Here is a 20,858-nt window from a genome sequence, read left to right as displayed (position 1 = left end):
TTTGGTGATAAAGGTAACTTCCACTAACCTTATTTATTAGGGGTGTACAAACATATCGAGTATATTCGAAATAAGTCGAAACCTACATGTTAGAGTGGAATCCGAACAGCAAGTATTAAAAATGAAATAGGGTCTCGGTATTAAAATATGGAACCGTTGAAAACGAATTTCGATTTTAGTTCTTGTGTATAGAATACCCAAAATCGAAACCGAAATCAATATCTGGACCCGGATAATAATTTCTCTATATATATAGTTATATTCAAATATTTCTATTTTTAAAAATATAATCACTAATTTTTTAAAAAAATCAAATATATGTCGATATTCTGTTTTGCGTGATTATTGATTATGGGTGAGACATTTTAGTTTTATTTAGCGAGAAAAAAAAATTATAAGTTCCAACATAATATCCCGAACTTGTGGTATAATCCAGATCAGGACTCAATAGAATAGGATCCGGTTCCGAAATATTAAAATATGTCCCTTAAATATCCGGATACTGTGAAAAAAGAAAAAAAGAAAAAAAAGTAGGTTATCCTGACCCGCTCACACTTATCATTTATCGAAACATGCTGTCCTTCCTGCCAAGTGGCACGTCTTGTTAATTGTTTTAGTTAATTGTTTCTGTTCCACTCTCTTAACTCTTAATCAAGGTTTAAGTAATTTTGATGACCAAAACCACACGCAACCGGCACGCGTGCCTGTACCCTTTCTGACGTGACTGCCCACACCACAGAGGACGGCGCGTGCGGTCGCGACTCCCTTTCAGCGTGGTTGGTGTCCCCGCAGTTGGCCCGGCTGGTCCCACTCACCCTAACATCATCCTATGGCAATTTTGACGTCATCGTAAATTATCAAACCCCACTCCTCTACCTACGTAATGAGAAAATTCCTTCCCTCTTTGTTTTTTTTTTTTGGGAAAAGGTAAAATTATATTAAAAATATCGCAGGGACAAGAATTCGCGTCAACGGTGTAATGATACTAAACACCCTGTCGAAAATTTATGATTTTGTGCTTGTTGTATTATAATATTATTACATTTATAAATTAATATGCTAAGAATTTTCCACGATCGTAATCTGCTAGGTGGCATTCTTCTTCCTCCCATACGTGCCAACGTAATTAAGGGTTGCCAGAGGGAGGACATTTGCGTAAATGTACGGTCCGATCAGATTCTCTCAAATTGCATTCGAAAACATTGAATTTTCTTATGGAGGAGGAATCGTGCAGTGATGATGAAGTACGTTTATACCTAATAATTGAGATATTTTAAATTGGATAATCATTATCGAATTATTTATATTTTTTTTATTAACTATTAAGATTTTTTTTTTTCATTATACTAAACTCTTGAATTCTATTATAATCGAAAAAATATTATACGTTCCCCAACTTACTGAAGAAAAAAATAAAAAATGAAAATTCTATTGTCCATATATTGGATGGTTCGTGAGACCCCGTGATTGGAAATCAGCCTGGGATCTATTTCTAGATGTTTATCGAAGAGTCACAATGTCTCGTAATCATTCCTAGTATGGACGGTAGAATTTTCACAAAAAAAATAAAAAAAATAAAAATAAATAACGAGGATGAGAAAGAATTGCCTTTAATCCAATAGAATTGACTTGTTGACCTAATGATCTCAATAAAAACACCAAGTTTGAATAACCGGAAAATATATGCATATATACCTACCGAAAAAGATATGCTCATGTACGTATACATGTAAGTGAATTTTTGAGATTAATCGAGCGGACGCGGACCCAAATGTAGAAAAGGGAGAAGAGCGTCTTTGTAGTGGCGCACTTTACGGAGCAGTCGAGCCGCCGTATTTTTCCCCACCATTTTCTGCCTTCTTTTCTATACCATTTTTCCATATACTATAATCTTTTTCTCATCATTATTATTTAGAAAAATATAATTTCTGAATAAATTAATTAAAAAAATGGCAGGGGGTAGTAGGGGGTAAGTAAGTGGAGGGTCAGAGACAGAGACAGGGCAGAGCCAGAGGGGGGGGGGGGGGGGGGGGGGGGGGGCTGAGACTTGAAGCATCGTCCATCCTCATCGTGCATGCATTATTTTTCAATCAATTTCTCTTTTTTCTTTTCTCTAATTATTATTAATTATTCTCAGTTTATTATTGTTAGTAATTATTATTCCTTCATTCATTCCCCATTTGCATTGCATGGAACACGCTTTACCCTTTCCCCATCCTCCCTCCTCCTCCTGCTCTCCCTCCTATAAACTAAACCAATAATAATAATAATAATAATAATAATAATATACGCTCGCCGGCGACTCCCTTCTCTGCGGTCGGTCGCCGGAACCGGAGTTGGCGTGCCGCTTCGGCGGCCAGAGGCAGTGTCGGGTTTGGGGACGAGCAGCTGCTTCTGGCGCTCTGTCGTGATGGGGGGTCGACTGAGCTGCGAGCTGGGTTGACTCGGTCGAGCCGGTTAGAATTCGAAACAGAAGAGCTGACGGTAGTCTCCGAATCCCCAACGGTCGAGGTTGATTGAGCTCCCCCGGTGCGATTTCGGGTGGGGACAGGGATGGGATCAAAGACGTGCATGAACATGCTCTGCGGGGAGTCCACGTCCGGCGAGGGGAGGAAAGGTTGGCCCCTCCGATCTGGTGAATCCGCCGTTCTTTGCGATAAATGCGGGTACTGCATACTCAGCTCTACTTGCTTCTTCTTCCTCTGTAAATGGTCTCACCTCGAACTTTCCGTTGAACCGTAGACGACGTATTGCCTCTTCTCGAATATATGTAATGTATATACTCTGTGATGACATTGTATCGTATCAAGTTTACATATTTCCGCTTCATACTCTTACGTCTTACCTCGCAATGTCTATGGATTCACGAACTAGATGGGTGAGTGCTTCTATTATATTAGGCTGTTGCTGCTAACGGAATTTCCGTGTCAACGGCTGCACATGAAAGTCAAATTTTTTCGGGGACTGATTGTATTAATATGTTCGGCGGTATGTATGCTGCTATATTTGAATATTTGAAGATGCATTGAAAAGTTGATTAATCCGTTTTGAGGGGTGGTGGGGGGGAAGAAATTTGAACTTTGATCTGAAATTGCAGGGCTGTTTTATCGAATTACTAATGCTGGGTTAATGGGGTGATATTATGTTTCCAATCATTTGGTGTTGCATCAGTGTTTTACTTTCTCCGCAATGTTCTCACCGATATGTATTGCACGACGAGGAGATGGCCTTTTGCTCTGCTACTGGACGTGTAATTCAGAACGGGTAACATTGACAAGTGCTCGTGTTGCTTCTAGGTCTGTCTACGAGGAATCTATTTTCTGTGACATATTCCATGCCAAGGACTCTGGATGGAGGGAGTGCACCTCTTGTGGCAAGGTTTGCAAATAGTCGATGAACATCTGTGCAATTCTTGCACTTTCTTCCTTATCGATGATATGTTTCTGTTATCTGATTAAATGCGAAATCGGCAGCGTCTGCATTGTGGATGCATTGCTTCCAGATTTTTGTTAGAGCTTCTTGACTGCGGTGGTGTAAGTTGTGTGAGTTGTGCGAGAAGCTCAGGACTCCGCCCTGTAAGATGATCAAATACATGCCTGCATTGACCTTCGTTATTCTCAACAAAATATCTTTTCCTTTTACTTTATTAATATATATTTAGCAACGGTGCATTAGTATTTGGTCTATGTTAATGCAGATGGCAAATGATGAAAAGCCTACTGATTTCGGCATGCTCAATGCTGGTCCTGGGGAGCTGAGGTCTGCTTCTGGAGGCAAACATTATGATGGCGATGGGTTTGAGAAATTGAAGCTTATGCAGCCGCGCAGTAACATAGAGAATTCGGGATTGAGATACTTGCTTCAGCATGATGACCCCAACAGTTTATCTGCACAAATGAAGCAGGAAGATGTTTTGCCTTCTCCAGAAGAAATAGGAAAATCTCGTTTTCAATTTTCTAGTAAAGCATCTAATGGAGCGGCAAACAATCTTGATGATTCACTGGCCCAGCCGAACCTGAGTATCGCTCTGGGTGGTCCTTCTGGAAGTCTGAATCCTTTTCTTGGAGTCGTCTTTGATGAGAAAGGGCAGAGTAGGACGTTGTCACTATCCCAGCAGGGGTCCAAGTCTCGGCATCTTTTGCCAAAACCACCTAAATCAGCTATTCCCAGTGCTTTGGAGGCAAATAGAGGCATTGTTCCTCAGATACGTGTTGCAAGGCCTCCTGCTGAAGGTCGGGGAAGGAACCAGTTGCTTCCTCGATACTGGCCCAGGATTACTGATCAAGAGTTGCAGCAAATTTCTGGAGAGTATCCTACATTTTGTTTTTCCCAAAGTGATACATATATTACATCAGTACTCACATTATTTGGAGAAATAATATTTTACATAAAACGAAATATACTTTTATGAATAAGTAACATGTTCCAGTTTCCTCAGTTTTCAATCCATCTCTGTATTAAATCAACCATTGGAGTCTTGAGCAAAAGTCAGTCCATCGTGCAGTCTTAAAATCTGCGACAATATGTCTTCTTCAGAATGTCCTGCTGTTAGTACTTGACTCTGTTATCTTTAGCTCAAATTCCACCATTGTCCCACTTTTTGAGAAGGTTCTAAGTGCCAGTGATGCAGGTCGAATTGGTCGCTTGGTTTTACCAAAAGCCTGTGCAGAGGTACCCTGTTGAAGATAGGGTTTGAGTTCTATTAATGAAGCTATTCTTTTAAAATATCTGTAGATGAAGTTACGTTCCTTAGGAAAGTTAGGACCATTAAATTTTTGCCGATTAAACTTGGGATGTAATTATTACGCAGGCTTATTTTCCTCCAATATCTCAACCTGAAGGCCTTCCTCTTAGAATTCAAGATGTCAAGGGAAAGGAATGGGTGTTTCAGTTCAGATTTTGGCCTAATAACAACAGTAGAATGTATGTCTTGGAGGGTGTGACTCCTTGCATACAGTCTATGCAGTTGCAAGCTGGAGATACTGGTACTCTTCAGTGCTTCCTTTGCTAGGTGGAGTGCGGTTATTAAAGTTTAAGCATTTTTTATGTGCCTTAGTGTTTCTTTTATCATAGAAACTGAATCTTGACATTGCCATTTTGACACCTATTTCCAAGGATTTTCACCATTAGTTGCATTCCGTCACAAGTTCAACCTTTTAGATAACTCTCTCCCTCTCTCTCTCACCGTACCTTGAATAGTTTTCCCCATTTTAAACTGCCACGTATCATTTTTGCCTAATTACCTTCAGCTTGATTAAGTCTTATACACGGGTAGTTGATACTTGTCACTGGGTTATGCAGTTACCTTTAGCCGCATGGAACCTGAAGGAAAACTAATCATGGGATTCAGGAAAGCATCAGCTTCTGTAGCAATGCAGGTAAGCTTGTACCCTGAAATTCCTGCCTGCTGACATCAATCAACGGTTCTGTATTAATATCTATCCACTAAGCAGGAAACTCAACTTTCTGCCATGACTAATGGCACTCACTCAACGGAAGCCTTCTTTTCCGGGAGTTTCGAGAATCTGCCTGTTATAAGTGGCTATTCTAGCTTCCTTCAATCGCTTAAGGGAAATGCAGATCCACATATAAATGCACTCTCAAAGCATTTTACTTCAACGAGCGGTGATATAAACTGGCAAAATTCTGAGAAGAATGAGGGGCGCAGGGAGCCCTTTTTACCTCCATCAATGTTGGCACCAGATAGAAAAAGGACTCGGAATATTGGGATGAACAGTAAGAGATTGCTCATTGATAGTCAAGAAGCTTTAGAGCTGAAGCTGACATGGGAGGAGGCTCAGGATTTGCTACGTCCACCTCTGGGTGTCCAGCCAAGCGTGGTTGTGGTTGAAGATCACGCATTTGAAGAGTATGATGTGAGCAGTTTTGCAAGGAAGATTTTGCCTATTCCAGTATCCAAGACCTTGTACTTCTTTTATTTCATCAGTATTGAGCTCATAATTGTTGATGCTTTCTTAAAAGCTGCTTACTGTATCTTTTGGGTAATCTGTGTTGATTGTCAAACAGGAGCCTCCAGTTTTCGGGAAAAGGAGCATTTTTGTTATCCGATCATCTGGGTAAGCTGATCAAATGATGAAAATTTCCTAACTCTGAGCATTCATGCTGACTCATCTGTCTTCAGGATGCAAGAGCAGTGGGCCCAGTGTGACGGTTGCGCTAAATGGCGAAAATTGCCGGTTGATATTCTTCTTCCTGCCAGGTGGACATGCACTGATAATTCCTCTGATGAAAGCAGGTAGATTTTAGGTCTCTTATATATGGCTGTCTTACGAAACTTGCGTACTATAGCACTGATAATTTCTTCTCTGCTTTAGGTGTTCATGTTCTGCGCCCGAGGAACTGGGTCCTAGGGAAATGGAAAATCTCCTCAGACTCAACAAAGGTACTATACTCTCTGCATTGTTTTGCCTGATGAAATGGGCTTTTCTTTTCAATGTCTATTCTTAATGACCAATTTTTTTTGAATGCTTAGCAAGCGTTACAAGGGAGTAGTAGTTTGCTGATGGTTTCATGAAAATACAATCATTATCTTTAATGTCTCTTATTCACTATGATCTATTTACGCAAATTAAAATTTCCAGTTTTGGTAATTTTGGTGAATGTGCCACAGACTTCAAAAGACAGAGACTAGCAGCAGCGAGCTTCAGGCTGCTCCCAGACGTTGAGTCTTCCTCCGGCCTTGACGCACTGGCAAATGCTGCCATCCTCGGTGACAGCACAGGCGGGGCTGCAACAACCTCATCTGTCGCGGCGACGACAAAGCACCCAAGGCATCGCCCAGGTTGCTCCTGCATTGTCTGCATCCAACCCCCTAGCGGGAAAGGCAAGCACAAGCCGACCTGCAACTGCAATGTGTGCATGACCGTAAAGCGCCGCTTCAAAACCTTAATGATGCGGAAGAAGAAGCGCCAATCTGAGCGTGAAGCTGAGATTGCTCAGCAGAAGAACCGCAAGACGTGGGCCCCAAAGGACGAGGCGGAAGCAGATAGCAGCTCGAGGAATCTGTCTCCCCTTCTTGATTCCTCTGAACCTCAGAGCCCGATAAATGACTACCCCCCCGGCAACTCAGTTGACATCAGTAAGGGACAGACAATAGACTTGAACTGCCAGCCTGAGAGGGATGAAGATCCGCGAGGGACTAGTCGAGTGAGCATGTTGAGTTTACTTCAAGTGGCAAGTCAGCCTCTGGAGAGCTACTTGAAGCAGAACGGGCTTACGAGCTTGGTGTCTGAGCAGCAGGAGAGTGGCTCAGGCCAGGTACAGGCCCCGGCTTCAGCTGAGAGTGAGGGGCATGACGAAGAGGATCATGATCGAGATCTTTGTGGTGCTTCTGAGGTCCAAGAAAAGCTTCCTGAGCAGGATGAGGACATGGGGCAAGAGCCGAGTGGACCCGATCAGAGCCAAACTTGATCCCAAATAACCGTTCTTTTTCCCCGGCTTTTGTACAGTTCCCCAGTTAGAGTTCCCTTGCTTCAGTCGGCATATTTCACGTCCAGACTGGTCTTCATACTAAGAGTCCTTGGAGCTGCTTTACGTAAATGGAAATCATCTGGTCCAACATGATTCAATGATCAATATCATCATTGAGATCAAGTTGAGGCAAAGAATAATGTCTTGCACGCTCAGCAATGTACTTCCCTCAAGGGCGAGAGCCTGTATGTATTATTTCCGGTCTTGTTTCTGTACAATCTATGCTGCGTACCATATTTTTCATGTGTAGTAGAGTTGACAGTAGCTCGATATTGCTCATCAGTCAAGTTATCCATCATAGTAGGAAATTTTCAGGGATACTGATGATCGGCATTTACCATCTTCATTTATCATCTCAATCACGATCACATTACTTGCCTTCCTTTCACCACTTTACTGTTGATCACATACCGATACCCATCTGAACAATCAAGTTTGCGTCAGGAGGACAGATCTTGATAACATTCCTGACAGTTCTTGATAATGTAAACAGAAGGAATATGGCTCGCGACCAATCGATAAAGGGCAGTTGCCAGTTACCACTGTACTTGAACAAAGGAAAGAGTCTTATTCCTACTGCCCTACTATATATTATACCAAACTAGTAATATATACATACAATATAGGGGCAATGGAGAGAACAAGGCCATGAACACTCTTGTAAATGGGCATTCTTCCTATAGTAATATTATAAAATCGAAAAAAAGAACCAACTGATAAGGAATCAGCACTCTTATCTACAAAACCATCATTCACTCTCTGCCCCTTTCACCATCATCATCATTATCTTCATCATATCATCGGAGAGGGATGAACCGAGGAAGGTGGAGTGAAAAACCACATCTTCATCTTCTATACGAGCCACAAATACCCGCCAAGAATTGGAAACAAGGAAAAAGGAAAAAAAAAGAAACTGAAAAGCGCTGAACCTCTATCAACAATCTCAAAAACCTTCAACACTAGCTCTCCTGAGAGCCGATGATGATGATGACTTACGGCTCTCTTGAAGACCGAGCTCCTCCATGGAGAGGGTTGAGGAGCACGCACAGGGAGGAAGAGACATGGGAAGGGTAGGCCCGGGCAGTCTCTTTGGAGAGATTGAGGGCAGTGCCCGTGAGGGTGGGGAAGGTGAGAAATTCAACCTCGGGGCGGGGGTCATGATCCCATTGAGACTCGGGGATCTCAACATTTGCTTCCCCGTGATTGCTGCGGGCTCTTGAAGAGGGAATCGACACGAATACTTCATATCCTGTATGATCTTGAGGTGGTTTACAATGGTCCTCATCGTGGGCCGCTCCGATGGGTCCTTCTGGAGGCACTTCTGGGCCATGTCTGCAACTGTTCGGGCTGCCTTAGCGGGGAACCGACCCTTGAGCTGTGGGTCCATTATGAGAGTTAATCGACAGTCATCAGCCAAAAATGGTCGGCTCCACTTGACAAGATTTCGTTCCTCCTTTGGATGACGACTGTCGAGATTTTTTCGGCCCGTGAGGAGCTCGAGAAGGACGATTCCGAAGCTCCAGACGTTGCTCTTTGGGGTGAGTAGTCCTCTCTCAAGCGTCTCCACCGAGAGGTTACCCAAAGCCTGAAGTACAACACATAAAAAAAAAAAAGAAAAATGAATAACAAATAACCAGAAGAAAAAAGACGGATTGAATAGCAATGTGCAACTGCTTCTGGAAACCGACAATTTTCAAATATCATTTGCCTTAGGAAACATAAGAGATAAAAGGTAAGAAGTGCCATGCTACACTTCATAAGATTGAAACCATGAGAGCTTGGGTTTATTACAAACTTATTGGGACAACTAGAAATTACAAGCAATTTAAGGCAACAAACTAAATCATTAATTCAAAACTAATCAGAGTCAAATTACCGAGAGATGATAATTGCAGAATATGCAGCAAATCGAAGTGCATACCATGGAGCTATTTGAGATGTCAGCATCAGGAATGTGGCCCCCGCAACCATATCCTGAAAGCTTTGCACTAAAGTCCTTGTCGATTTGTATGTTAGCGGTGGAAAATTCATTGTACATCGCCTGTTGATGGAATGGCACTTTCAATAACCCAATATGGACTTAGAACAAAGAACTCATGTGGAACATTAATTTATTTAAATGAGGTCATTACCTGGAATGGGCCCTCTTCGTGCAAGAAAGTTAGGCCTTGAGCTGCACACAAGGCAATCTTCACTCGGGTGTTCCAATCAATTGGAGGCCCATCAGACCTCCCATGGAGTAGACGGTCCAAACTTCCATGGTAGAGCCTCTCGTAGACTAAAGCTCTCTGCTCTGAACCCTCACGTGCATGGTAACCAAGAAGCTTACAGAGATTTGGGTGCTGCAACGATGCGAGGGTGTTCGCATCATTTAACAATTCCTTTATGCTCTGATAGACAAGCAGAATCATATAGTAAGAAATTCATCATTTGGTGGTCATCAAACAATATTTCAGAGGACATGAAAGGCAATTTATTAATGTATGATTGCAGGTACCAATAAGTGTTAATTAATACGAACATGGATATCTGACTTAATTCTCTGAAAGCCTAAATAGAAAAATGAAAATATTGGGCATTGAATTCAACTCATAGCACAGATGAGAAACATCAATTGGGTACCTGGTGAGAAGTTTGAAGACGAGTAACTGTTGCTTCAAACTTTTTTGAACCTGAAGCATCATCCCCAAACGAAGCATTATACATCACGAACGAAAGGCCTTCGGAGATGCACCGATCTGAAGAGAAATTATGACAAGCGGCCGAAATTTCATCGTACGAGAAATTGCGAAGCGTCCCAGAAGGGGGCAAAGGCAGAGGCCCTGAGGTATACAGAGAACCACTGCTGGAAACAGATTTGAAGCTTCCGGCAGGCTTCAGGGTTGCAGTGCTCTGTGGTGATGGAAGAGGGAGAGGTTGTGGAGATTGCTGCTGCTGTTCCCTGATAGAAACACGATACCTCGAATCCTCAGTCTCGTCATATTCTACTGAGGACAGGGCATCCTGTTCCGCTGCATCAAGGGCTGAGGGTGCAGAGAGTGCGCGCATCCTATTGTTGGTTACTTTATAAACTGTCTGAACAGGCTTCACTCGGGTCTTGAAACTAGGCGGGGCTGATTGGAGCGACCGGGCTCGTATCTGGGGTTCTGGTAGCGCGGCAGGTGGGTGGTCTTTATGATCTTTATTATTGGGCTTGAAGTAGGTCGTGTGCTCGGATTTCTTCTTCTTACTCTTCAATACAGGGAAACAACCCATGTTGTAATTGAAGCCCAGAAACCTTGAACAGGATGGTGCCTTTATTTCTCTGTATAGAAGAAAAGTAAACACGAATATTATATTAAAATCTCAAATTCGGAGATTCCTTCGAGTTAGAAGAATAAACTGCCAACTGGGAATTGACAAATCTAAGTTGCTGAAAGTTCAACCGGACTGCGCCCAAAATGAAATACTAAGAAAAGACCATAGTTCACCAATAAATCATTGCTACCAAATATTCACGTACCAATTTAGCAAGCTAATCGTCTACTAATTTCTCATGCCGGCAATAATGGAGAGAAATATTCAACCAAGAAATACAAAAACAATCTGTGAGACATGATTGCCAAGAATATAACAATAAAATAGAATCAGACCCCTTGAATATTTCCCATATTGCCTGAATGCCACCAATATCCTAATTACCCATCTAGAGAGCTAACTATCCAGCTCATAAGCTATTCACGAAAGCAGCATCGTCAAAGCTTATAACTTGTACGGACAATCATCGGAACATGCTTAAAACAAGAAATGGGCTCATCAAGCGGATCTAGAGGTTAAAAGCTCCAACATTTAGACGATCAATGGACTCAATCGTCAAAGTCATGCAACCCCAACAGATCCATCTAAACATAGGGACCCCCATGAACTGATAATCAAAAGAGAGCGGGCATCAGCGAGACCTGTGTGCTTTCCCGATTGTTGGAGCTGGGGGCGGAGCTGAAATTGGGGACTCCGGGGGCTGGCGATTTCTGGCGAGGGCAGTCAAAGGAGGCGAGAATGGGGAAAGGATGAAGAAGGGTCAGTGTAATTGTGTTTTGTGTGATGGAGAGAGAGAGAGAAAGGGAATGAATTCACTTTGAAAATGGAAAGAAGAAAAGGTGAAGAGAGAAGACAAATGATGGCAAAGGAATATTATAAATTTTTGTAGAGAGAGAGAGAGAGCCCAATGAGCAGTGGTCAAACCTACCAAAGAATACCAGATTTTCTTTTTTAATAATTTACTTAGATTAAAATTGTTCACAACATCTCTGATTTCATTATTAATTATTAATTATTAATTTCCCTTTTCCATTTCTTTCTCCTCTGTTTATCCTTTCTGTTTTCTAACAGCATAAATGGCCAATCTCATTCTCTGTGGACGGTTTTGCCCCCAGGATGGATTCTACCCTTACCAAGATATACAGTACCATATGATACAATTTACAAAAAAAAAAAAAAAAAAAAAGAGTGTTTCTTAGGCTCAATGCCCTCCGGGCATTTGCTCCTTACTTCGGTCTTCGGGCATGTTCGACATGCGATGAAGAAAATGCAACATTTAATTTTAATTCGTACTTATTCAACTAGAGTTCTTCTCCGCATCTTCTCCTTTTCCACCCGTTTTCTTATCTTTCAGTTAATTTGTCCAAACTCAATATACGTTAGAGTCCATAAATGTAACGCACAAATTAGAAACGACAAAAAAGGGGATGTGACTTTATTCAAGCAATAACGACAACAAATTTGAGAAACAACAAACTAAATGCATCAGGAGATTTCTTAATAAATATATCGATGATCGAATAATTAAAAATTCACGTGGAATTTAATGGAAAAATTATTTTAATATTCCAATGAACAATAAGGAAAGGGCAAATTGTATAGAAATACTCTTGAGTATTATCATAAGACTCTATTACTTTCATGTATTTCCAATTTTTAAAAATTGGATTTAGCCCACATATGTTTTCGTCAATTTTTGATAATATATGTATCGATTTTTTTTTATTATATGAGCATTTGATGAATTTATATAGTGACATAATTTTATTAATTTTTTATCACTACATCATTATGAAAAAATTATAATCTAATATTTTGCTCAGAAGAATTCAAGTAAAGTCTTTTTTTTTAGATGTGTACCTTGATATTTATAGCCCAATAGAGTCTGACTAATCCAATTGGGGTATCGAGCATTAAAGGTTATTCTCTCTCTCAACAAGTGCACTTCCCGAAATTCGAACTTGTATTCTCCTCCTTACGAGAGTGAGTTGCTAACTATTTAATCAACACTTTCGTTGGTAGTAAAGTCTTCTTTTTGTAGGTAAGGGTTAAAAGGGAAAATGCGCCTTTCCAAACGCAGGACTATTTGTCGAGGACAAAATAGTCATTCTAGGCAAAATGCCTTAAATCGGTTGATGGGCATTATGGTAATTCGGACGTCAGCCTCAATATTCAACGAAGGGCCTCGTTTGAAGTGACAATCCAGTCAAAGGTTTAGAAAACCAAATTATTTTATATCACAATTCCCGTGTGGTCAAAGAGACCTGTCATGATGTGGCTTTGACTCTGATCCTCGTCCGTCCGATCCCCCTCGACGGCCCATATCCATCTTACCCTCAAACTACGGCTGGCCCCACCGACGGGGACAGGTTGTCAAAATCTAATGAGTGGGGTAGCATCCACGCGCCCTCCTCTGCGTGAGAAGTCTCGCATCATTTCGCCTCGCCTGTGGGTCCGCTCCGGCCCCACCATTCCGGCCTTTTAAGTCTATTTGAATGAATTGATTCCATCCATTCATCAAAGCAATAGACTCCTCTTCGATTGTCAGATCAACTTAAGGCTCATTTTAAAAAAAAAAAAATTTCTTAACGCTCATAATAAGCCTTAATCCAATATCCATCACACCACCACTGGTGCGGAAGTCCGGTCTACGGCGATGGCCTGCGCTTCGATGACAATTGGCAGGTCTAAACCCGAGTAGGTTGCCAAGTTCCGAGCGAGCTGATCTATTGATCCTACCTCCGCATTTTGGGCTGCGTTTGGATTGAGCGTTTGATTTTAGAATCATGATTTTGATTTTAACTCTACACACTACACAACAAAAACACACGTTTCTCAAGTCCAATTTATAATACCATCTCATTTGTCCTTTTTCACAATCAAAATTAAAATTAAAGTTACTTTAACTCCAAAATCAAACGCATTTTTCCTAACTGGACTATCATTATACATGATCTTTTTTGCTGCAAGATCACTTGCCCGTACCATTGAATCGCATCATTCCTGGCCTCAAGGAGATTTACTCGTTGGGCCGAACCTGATCAAAATCAGCCCAATTGTATTAGGGACTAGGCACCAAACTGAGCTTATCCAACGTTGGAGTATAAATCGGACTTCCAACCCATCACGAGGCCCATCTCTTCCATTGCAGCCATAATAGCATGACAGAATGGATCACTCCCCTGGAAGTGGATGGCCTTCCTTCTTATTGGGCCAGGTTTAATACAAGTGAATGGCAAAGAATGGAATCGACCATACAAAATATGCATACAAAGTATGACCTCAGACCATCGATATCTTATCGTACTGGGCAAGAAGTCACATGGAAGCCGCATCCCACAAGCCTCAGTGCTTCCTGGCTTGATCCTGATCGAGATGCACTGCCACACTACGGGCAACCGTGGCCCTGCTACTGTATCCTATTCCATCCACTGAACAATTTTAATTCTTCTCCTGAGCGGGGTGGCTCAAGTTGCTGTCCGAATTCAAGCCCCATGGTGGAGCTGTACCTTCTGCAGCATGAGCTCAGCGGTTTTTCGAGCCGGTCCATCTGGGAGAAATAGGTAGACCAAAAGTTGGCTGATGAGGAGGAGATCATCGGAATGGTTTTTTGCCAAGTTGATCTGATTCGCGATCTCTTGTACATTACTATGGTCACTTACAATCGGGCCATTAAATAGACTGAAGATGTTGGATCAGCGATCATTTCATAATTCAAATGACCAAATCCTTATTTGTCGTGAGGAAAAAAAAAAGAAGAAAGAAAAATCATTTCCATCTTGTCGGGGAAGTAGATAAAACAGAACAGAAAACCCTGTCCATAAAATTAAAATTCTCGTCTATTTCCTTCATTGCTGATCAAAGAGCGAACTTCCAAACCTTCCGGAGATATCCTGCGACATAGCTCTCGATGAAATTCCATTGCTTTCCCACATTCAAGAAAGCAGAGCCCAGGATGAAGAAGACAATGGAAAGAATCAGCAGCGTATTGTTCTTGGACCTTCCCATCACGTTGCTCTTGATTAACGGTAATGATAATGATGCTGATGATAGCAAAGCCAGGGTTACCGGAACGAATGTACCATCGGCGATGGTTTCTCTCAGACCGATTCCGGCAACCGGACCGAGAATGAAGACAGCCAGGAAGACAAACCCGATCCCGACTGGCTCCTGCGAGCAAACACCAATTAAAACTCAATCCAGTTGGCAGTCGATAACAGTCTGATCGAGAATTACGGGCACGGTGCAGATCTTCACGTACCTGACGAGCGAGTTGCTTGAGCCGACTCGGTGAAGTCACGGGCACAGCAGCAGTAGCAGCAAGTGGTGGAGGCCGCCGAATCCTCTCTACGAATCTGCGGAACATGGATTTGAGGATTCCGCGGTGGCGGTGGCGGTGGCTCGGAGCTGAGGCTGACTTGACCTTGAGGATGAAGCCCCGGAGCCTAAGGACGGCGGAGAGATCTTGTCGCTTCGAGGAGACTGGGGGAGTTCCCGTGGCTCTAATCCGGAGACTGAAGCTCCGGGACTTCGCGTGGACGTTGATTTTCCATTGCTGATTCTCGTCCTCTGCTCCCATTGATAGCAGCAGCCGGCCGCGCCGCGGAGGTCTCTTCAGCCTCAGGTCGCTCCCTTTGAGCTCTCGAGTAGCCGTTGCTTTGGGCTAATAGGAGTGGCAGTGGCCTTCACTTTTTCCTCTTTCTTTTTCTTTTACCTTTTCCCTTTTTGCTCCTTTTTCGGTGCGAACTCTGTAGAGTCTGCACACTAATTTAGATCGGCCCACCCCTATCCAAAAAATAAAAATAAAAAAATGATCCACTAATTTATAAAATTTTCCCGATTTAATTTTCTTAATTCACAATACATTAATCCATTTTTCTCCTTTGGCATGATAATTTTATTTTTTTTAGGGTTAATAACAAAAAAAGATGCAAACTTTTTTATATTTTAACAATTATAAAACGAACTTTTTTTCTTCATCTAAAAATATAAAAAAAATTTAATTTGATAACAACTCTAATGCGACATCAAATTTTTCATTAATTTGGACATAAATTGATGATGTGTAGGTCTAATGGGACCATTATATTTTTTAATAATAAAATTATTTCTGAAAAAAAAAAAGAAGAAATTTACAAAAACGAGAGGATGAGCTATGGGTTCTCTCGATTACACTGGGTGGAGGCCTCGATTCCGGCAACCGTCCATCCTCCCCTATTTTGCTTTCTTTTTTTTTAATTTCTTTTTAGTTTTTTTGAAATAATTTTATATCAAAAAAAAATATGATGGGTCTTACTCAACCTAAACGTCAATAATTTTCATCCAAATTAACGAAAAAATTTACTCCGTGCTAGAATTGTTATTAAATTGAAAGATTGTGCATTTTTAAGTTAACAAAAAAAAATGTGTTAGAATTGTTAAAATGTAAAAAATTTATACTATTTTTGTTGTTAACCATTTTTTATATTCATTGAAGTATATTATGTTTTACCATGTGGATTGATTCAGCTACTTCATGCCCTTGAATAACATCGCATGGTCGACTCTTGTGAATAAAGAAAATTCACGATTGAAAGAGTTTAACATCTTAATAGATCGATCTTACTCGAACCTTGTTGGCAATATAAAAAAATCGAAAGGGAAAAAGATAATCCCACACCGGAGGCATTAAGAGAAAATAAAATGGTTTATATGGAATTGGGTTTCACAATTTAATAGCTCGAGTTTTTTAGTTGAAGATGAGTTGGAATTGATGTAAATCTGGTGAAATTTTATATGGTATTAGAGCCCACACCATGGCAGTGAAGTTTGAGTCATGAAGTGAAAGCCCGACTTGTAGTAGTTGACTCCCCTTGCCCGAGAGTAGAAGAGGAAGCCCACCTTAAGATAGTTAAGGCCCGAGTTTGGAAGAAATGAGAGATCAGCTCGAGATAAGTTATTCAAGGCTGGTAGTTAAAAGGTTCACGCGATATGTGTAGGTAAAGAGTGAGAAAGATCATATGGTACCACGTGAGGGCGGGTGCTGATAATATAAAAGGTCAAACGGAAAAAAGGATAATCCCACACTGGAGGGATTAAAAGAAAATAGAATGGTTTATATAGAATTGGGTCTCACAACTTAATAGTTTGAGTTTTTGAGATAAAGATGAGTCCAAATCAATATAAGTCCGGTGGAATTTTACGAATCTGTACTAGTCAAAAATCAAAATCATGGAGCTTCTGAACGTATGATGCATCTCGATAAAAAAAAACTAAATTATGTTGTTACTTTTTTTTTTCTTGGATAAATTATGTCCTAACTCAGAAATATGGATATTCTGATCAAATAAGTAATAATTATCTTTAGGGTTCCCAAATAAAATAGCACATTGTATTATTGAGTTGTTCGTTGCCATATCCAAGAAGAACTTGAGAGAGAATTAATCTCAGCAATACAATATAATAACTCGTAATTTTGTTTACCAAAAAAAGTTAAAAATATACACACGCATCTTTTCTTTCTTTCTTTCTTTTCTTTTTTTGCTTGAAATATACACGCGTATCAATTCAGAGCAATTTCCTCAAATGACACGGAGAATTATCTATCCATAAATAAGTTGAACGGTTACACTGATTTTCCATATTGGTCAGAAAATTAATACCTTTTTTTTTTTTGGGTCAGAAAGTTAATACCATTTTATGATTCTGTGCGATAAGGTGTGCGTGAACGTCAGTTAGGAGACTGGGCCATGGTTGATCCTTGAGGCTTTCGTGGGCTTATTTTTGCTCATTGGGCATTCTATAGTATCAAAGGCAGAGTGTCATTAACTGGGCCGAGACCCCAAGCCCATCGCTAGTGTTCGTTCTCTTTTTCGATCGAGTTCTCGTTGATAGATTAAGGACGTGTTTCAAGAAATATAGAGGACTAGGCTATTGAACCCTTGCATTACACGGATTTTATAAAGAATTTATTACGAAATATTTGATATTAAGACAATTATTAATATGGATATCTATATATATATGTGCGCACCCGAATTTCGTCTCGTCGGGGCACGCATGCGCACGCCTAAATGCAACGCGGCTTGGGAGTGTCCACCTTCCCGGGGATGCGCGACGGACACACGTGAGAAGAGTCGCCACTTGCCATTTTACGACCCGAAGGTCGAGGGCCGACAAATTACCCAGGTCTAGGGGTACGGGGTACACCTAAAATGCTAAGGCAATGGTCTGTACGGAACCGAAAATTCCGAATTCGGGGGTTCTATCACGTGTGGGCCTATATCCTACACGCCCTTTCGGTACTATACCTTGTCTAGACTTGCCATTTTAATTTAATTATCGCTTAATTAAGTTCCACTCATCTTATGCGTTTTGACACCGTAAATTCGAAGAAGCACTCTGACCATCTACTCTCCGACCGGGATTTTACATAAATGTATGTATAATATAAAACCTTACATTGTTCTCTCAAATAAATAAAAGACATGTTACAATGACTAAATTCCGGTCGGTTCGCATTCGGCAATGATTTCACTCATGCTCACTGTATATTTTGGAAAAGACCGAAAATTAAATTAAATGCGCACTCAGTGTATGGGGGCATTGGACCCCGTGATCGAAGGTTATGGGCATTGAACCCAGTGAATCGTATCCTAAAGGATCGAGCTCGACCCGCATAACAAATAAATGTAAAAATGTAACAAGTAAGCGCAAATAAACAAACAATAAGATTTTGTTATCGTGGAATTTACGTGAGTTAATCAATTATTATCCGGGGTATCTTGACATACAAATCCTACCCTAAAACAAACAAACAGGATGATGGATAGGGTATGTAGCATTTGGCATTATTTTAACGGACCCGACAGACGTGATGTCCATAGTCAAGTCTCGAATGTGTGGGTTGTTTTTAGATTATTCTGTATCGTGACAATATGACTTTTACAGATTAAAAGTATTTTCACCTAAAACCCAAAAAAACCTAACCCTCTAATTGACTATTGCCCATGTTTGATTTAAACCGAGTTTGAGATTAATATGTTTTTCATGTTTTAACCCGTTCTAAACACAAACCTACGCTAGGGTCACGGCAGAACAAGAACCGGTAATCATGCCCTTGAATCGGTAAATATGTGTGTGCATGAAAATCAAGATTACGTTGTACGCATCTCGGTACTTTTGGAATTGTGAATTTTGAAAAGGGCATGACTAACAGTTCTTGAACTGTCGACACGATTACAAATTATTAATCAATTCGTTCAACCCAATTAAAGAAATCAAGTGATTTAATTTAGCCAAATTTAACGTCCCGGTTATCCCGTGTGTAGAAATTTAGGTTAATTAAAAAAACTTGCCGAATGCTTTAGTATACGGATATATTTAATTTAACTTCTATAAAGGTAATAATGATTATTAAATTAATTTAATAACATTTGATAATTCTTAATTTCTTGCGTCACTCTTAATTTGCATTTAATTCATGCACATATATCATTAAGAGAGTACTTATTTTCTTCAAGGTTGTATATTTTTAATCTTGAATATTATTTAGATACTTACGTTTATGACATCATATTCCCCTATAATAAATAGGGATACAACTTTAAATAAATATATATAGATGATATGACCGGGTGTTGTTTTGAGAAACATTATTAGACATGGGATGTCACGATGCTAATTACCGTGAGTTGTTCAGTTGTCGGGAATCAGATTCCAGATGAAGGAAAAGATCGATGTTCGTAATAATAATTCAAAACGACATCTACTGCATTAGCCACAAAGGCACAACCTTCAAGTACAGGGTTCTTGATACGAGCGAGAAACCCAAAAAGGAAAACACACACACATATATATATATATATAGTAACTAATGCCTCACACACGAACAAAAGAAGTCCTAAAACGTACGACTGATTCCTAAGGGATCGAACACAATAATAAACTAGCCGCAAGATTCATCAATCACGATCACGGAGCCTGCGTCAAACAGCACCGTGGTCCGTCTTCAGGTTAATTTCACGCTCTTATTAGCCGCTTATACTGTGCTTAGAGAACCGTCGGATTTGCATATGTAGTTCACTTCACGCTGCCACATTAAAAGCAAAAACAACGTTAGTGTAGAGTGTTATTATACATACATACATGCATACATACAAAAACTAGTACTTCAAGCTATACGTAGCATGATATTATACCTCTTGCAGTCGGTAGAAGGGCTGATCTTGTAAGGCAGGTTGACACCGCACTTGCCGGGGAGGCTAGCCGCGTTGTTGGTGCTGGAGCTTGAGATTGGTGACCCGTTAACAACAGACTTCAGGCAGTTGCATACGCCCTGGCGGTCTTGGGTGGTACTGGCCGCGGCATACAGAGTGCGGACACCGGTACAGCACGGCTGGGGTACCATGCCCCCGTTCAGCACATAGTTCACGCACGGAGTCAGGTAATTCACCACCTGGTTGCACGTCACTGCCGATTCCACCCTGTCGGGAGCGCCCACCACGAGCCACATGAGGGCAATGCAGGCGAGCTTAGGGATTATTGCTGAGATGGCCATGTTAGTATGATTCCTACAGGGCAAAACGTGTTTGTGTAATATTGATCGAGGTGGAGGGTGATAGGGCAAATGTGTGCTCAAGCGTAGGGCAATTTATAGAGAAAGTTTGGTGTTATGGCTGCCCCAAATTATTTGGGATATGGTCGTTGGGACGATTTACTGCCCTGACGTGTATTAGGTCGAGGATCTTAAATGCCATGCGTCTTAACATCAATTTACTGCTCTGTGATTTAATAAATTCGGAGGAAATAGACCTCTCATAAATTTTTTACTGCCCCGGTGGTTGTAGTTTGAAAATCACTTTCTGTTGTTTGAATTTCAATTCTTTAACAGTACTTTTGGTCTTTGCACTCGGGCCTCGATTATTACTGACAAAGGTAACGGATTTGATGAGCTTCATTCGATTATCACGGCAAGAAAATACGTTATTAAAAATGCTAAATTCTCTTAAATTAAAATTTCACCGTGTCTATTGAATAATTAAATTGCAATTCATACAATTGTGACTAAGATTTTGAATTAAGAGTACTTT

The 20,858-nt window shown here is 40.8% G+C and overlaps 4 protein-coding genes across 4 annotated transcripts; 1 reads left to right on the top strand and 3 right to left on the bottom strand.

Moving 5' to 3' along the window:
• Positions 1 to 2,086: 2,086 nt before the first annotated feature.
• LOC116195719 (B3 domain-containing transcription repressor VAL2) lies at positions 2,087 to 7,824 on the top strand. The gene is made up of 12 exons (XM_031525038.1): positions 2,087 to 2,666; positions 3,297 to 3,378; positions 3,474 to 3,575; positions 3,698 to 4,308; positions 4,575 to 4,671; positions 4,811 to 4,985; positions 5,302 to 5,378; positions 5,454 to 5,876; positions 6,028 to 6,077; positions 6,143 to 6,256; positions 6,336 to 6,403; positions 6,632 to 7,824. Exons 1-12 carry the CDS (start codon positions 2,554 to 2,556, stop codon positions 7,429 to 7,431), a joined length of 2,712 nt encoding a protein of 903 aa, XP_031380898.1. The 5' UTR covers positions 2,087 to 2,553; the 3' UTR covers positions 7,432 to 7,824.
• Positions 7,825 to 7,975: 151 nt separating this feature from the next.
• LOC116195728 (probable serine/threonine-protein kinase PBL1) lies at positions 7,976 to 11,632 on the bottom strand. The gene is made up of 5 exons (XM_031525050.1): positions 11,430 to 11,632; positions 10,114 to 10,795; positions 9,624 to 9,881; positions 9,413 to 9,532; positions 7,976 to 9,076 (listed from the first exon to the last, which is right to left on the bottom strand). The coding sequence occupies exons 2-5, from the start codon at positions 10,744 to 10,746 to the stop codon at positions 8,435 to 8,437; spliced, it is 1,653 nt and encodes a 550-aa protein (XP_031380910.1). The 5' UTR covers positions 10,747 to 10,795; positions 11,430 to 11,632; the 3' UTR covers positions 7,976 to 8,434.
• Positions 11,633 to 14,391: 2,759 nt separating this feature from the next.
• Positions 14,392 to 15,500, bottom strand: LOC116195974. The gene is made up of 2 exons (XM_031525451.1): positions 15,050 to 15,500; positions 14,392 to 14,958 (listed from the first exon to the last, which is right to left on the bottom strand). Exons 1-2 carry the CDS (start codon positions 15,365 to 15,367, stop codon positions 14,647 to 14,649), a joined length of 630 nt encoding a protein of 209 aa, XP_031381311.1. The 5' UTR covers positions 15,368 to 15,500; the 3' UTR covers positions 14,392 to 14,646.
• A 3,992-nt stretch (positions 15,501 to 19,492) lies between these two features.
• On the bottom strand, positions 19,493 to 20,410 carry LOC116200056 (non-specific lipid-transfer protein 1-like). The gene is made up of 2 exons (XM_031530727.1): positions 19,968 to 20,410; positions 19,493 to 19,858 (listed from the first exon to the last, which is right to left on the bottom strand). The coding sequence occupies exons 1-2, from the start codon at positions 20,324 to 20,326 to the stop codon at positions 19,849 to 19,851; spliced, it is 369 nt and encodes a 122-aa protein (XP_031386587.1). The 5' UTR covers positions 20,327 to 20,410; the 3' UTR covers positions 19,493 to 19,848.
• Between the last annotated feature and the right edge of the window lie 448 nt (positions 20,411 to 20,858).

Source organism: Punica granatum, chromosome 1 (genome assembly GCF_007655135.1).
Source record: "Punica granatum isolate Tunisia-2019 chromosome 1, ASM765513v2, whole genome shotgun sequence".
Lineage (NCBI taxonomy): Eukaryota > Viridiplantae > Streptophyta > Magnoliopsida > Myrtales > Lythraceae > Punica > Punica granatum.
Note: the sequence above shows the minus strand (reverse complement) of the source record. Positions and strands in the feature narration are given on the sequence as shown.

Coding starts and splice junctions, on each gene's coding strand:
- LOC116195719 (XM_031525038.1), top strand. CDS start 2,554: ATGGGATCAAAGACGTGCATGAACATGCTCTGCGGGGAGTCCACGTCC. Junction 4,672..4,810: donor TACCAAAAGCCTGTGCAGAG/GTACCCTGTTGA, acceptor ATTATTACGCAG/GCTTATTTTCCTCCAATATC. Junction 4,986..5,301: donor GTTGCAAGCTGGAGATACTG/GTACTCTTCAGT, acceptor TGGGTTATGCAG/TTACCTTTAGCCGCATGGAA.
- LOC116195728 (XM_031525050.1), bottom strand. CDS start 10,746: ATGGGTTGTTTCCCTGTATTGAAGAGTAAGAAGAAGAAATCCGAGCAC. Junction 9,882..10,113: donor GTCTTCAAACTTCTCACCAG/GTACCCAATTGA, acceptor CTTGTCTATCAG/AGCATAAAGGAATTGTTAAA. Junction 9,533..9,623: donor ACGAAGAGGGCCCATTCCAG/GTAATGACCTCA, acceptor TTCCATCAACAG/GCGATGTACAATGAATTTTC.
- LOC116195974 (XM_031525451.1), bottom strand. CDS start 15,367: ATGGGAGCAGAGGACGAGAATCAGCAATGGAAAATCAACGTCCACGCG. Junction 14,959..15,049: donor TCAAGCAACTCGCTCGTCAG/GTACGTGAAGAT, acceptor GTTTGCTCGCAG/GAGCCAGTCGGGATCGGGTT.
- LOC116200056 (XM_031530727.1), bottom strand. CDS start 20,326: ATGGCCATCTCAGCAATAATCCCTAAGCTCGCCTGCATTGCCCTCATG.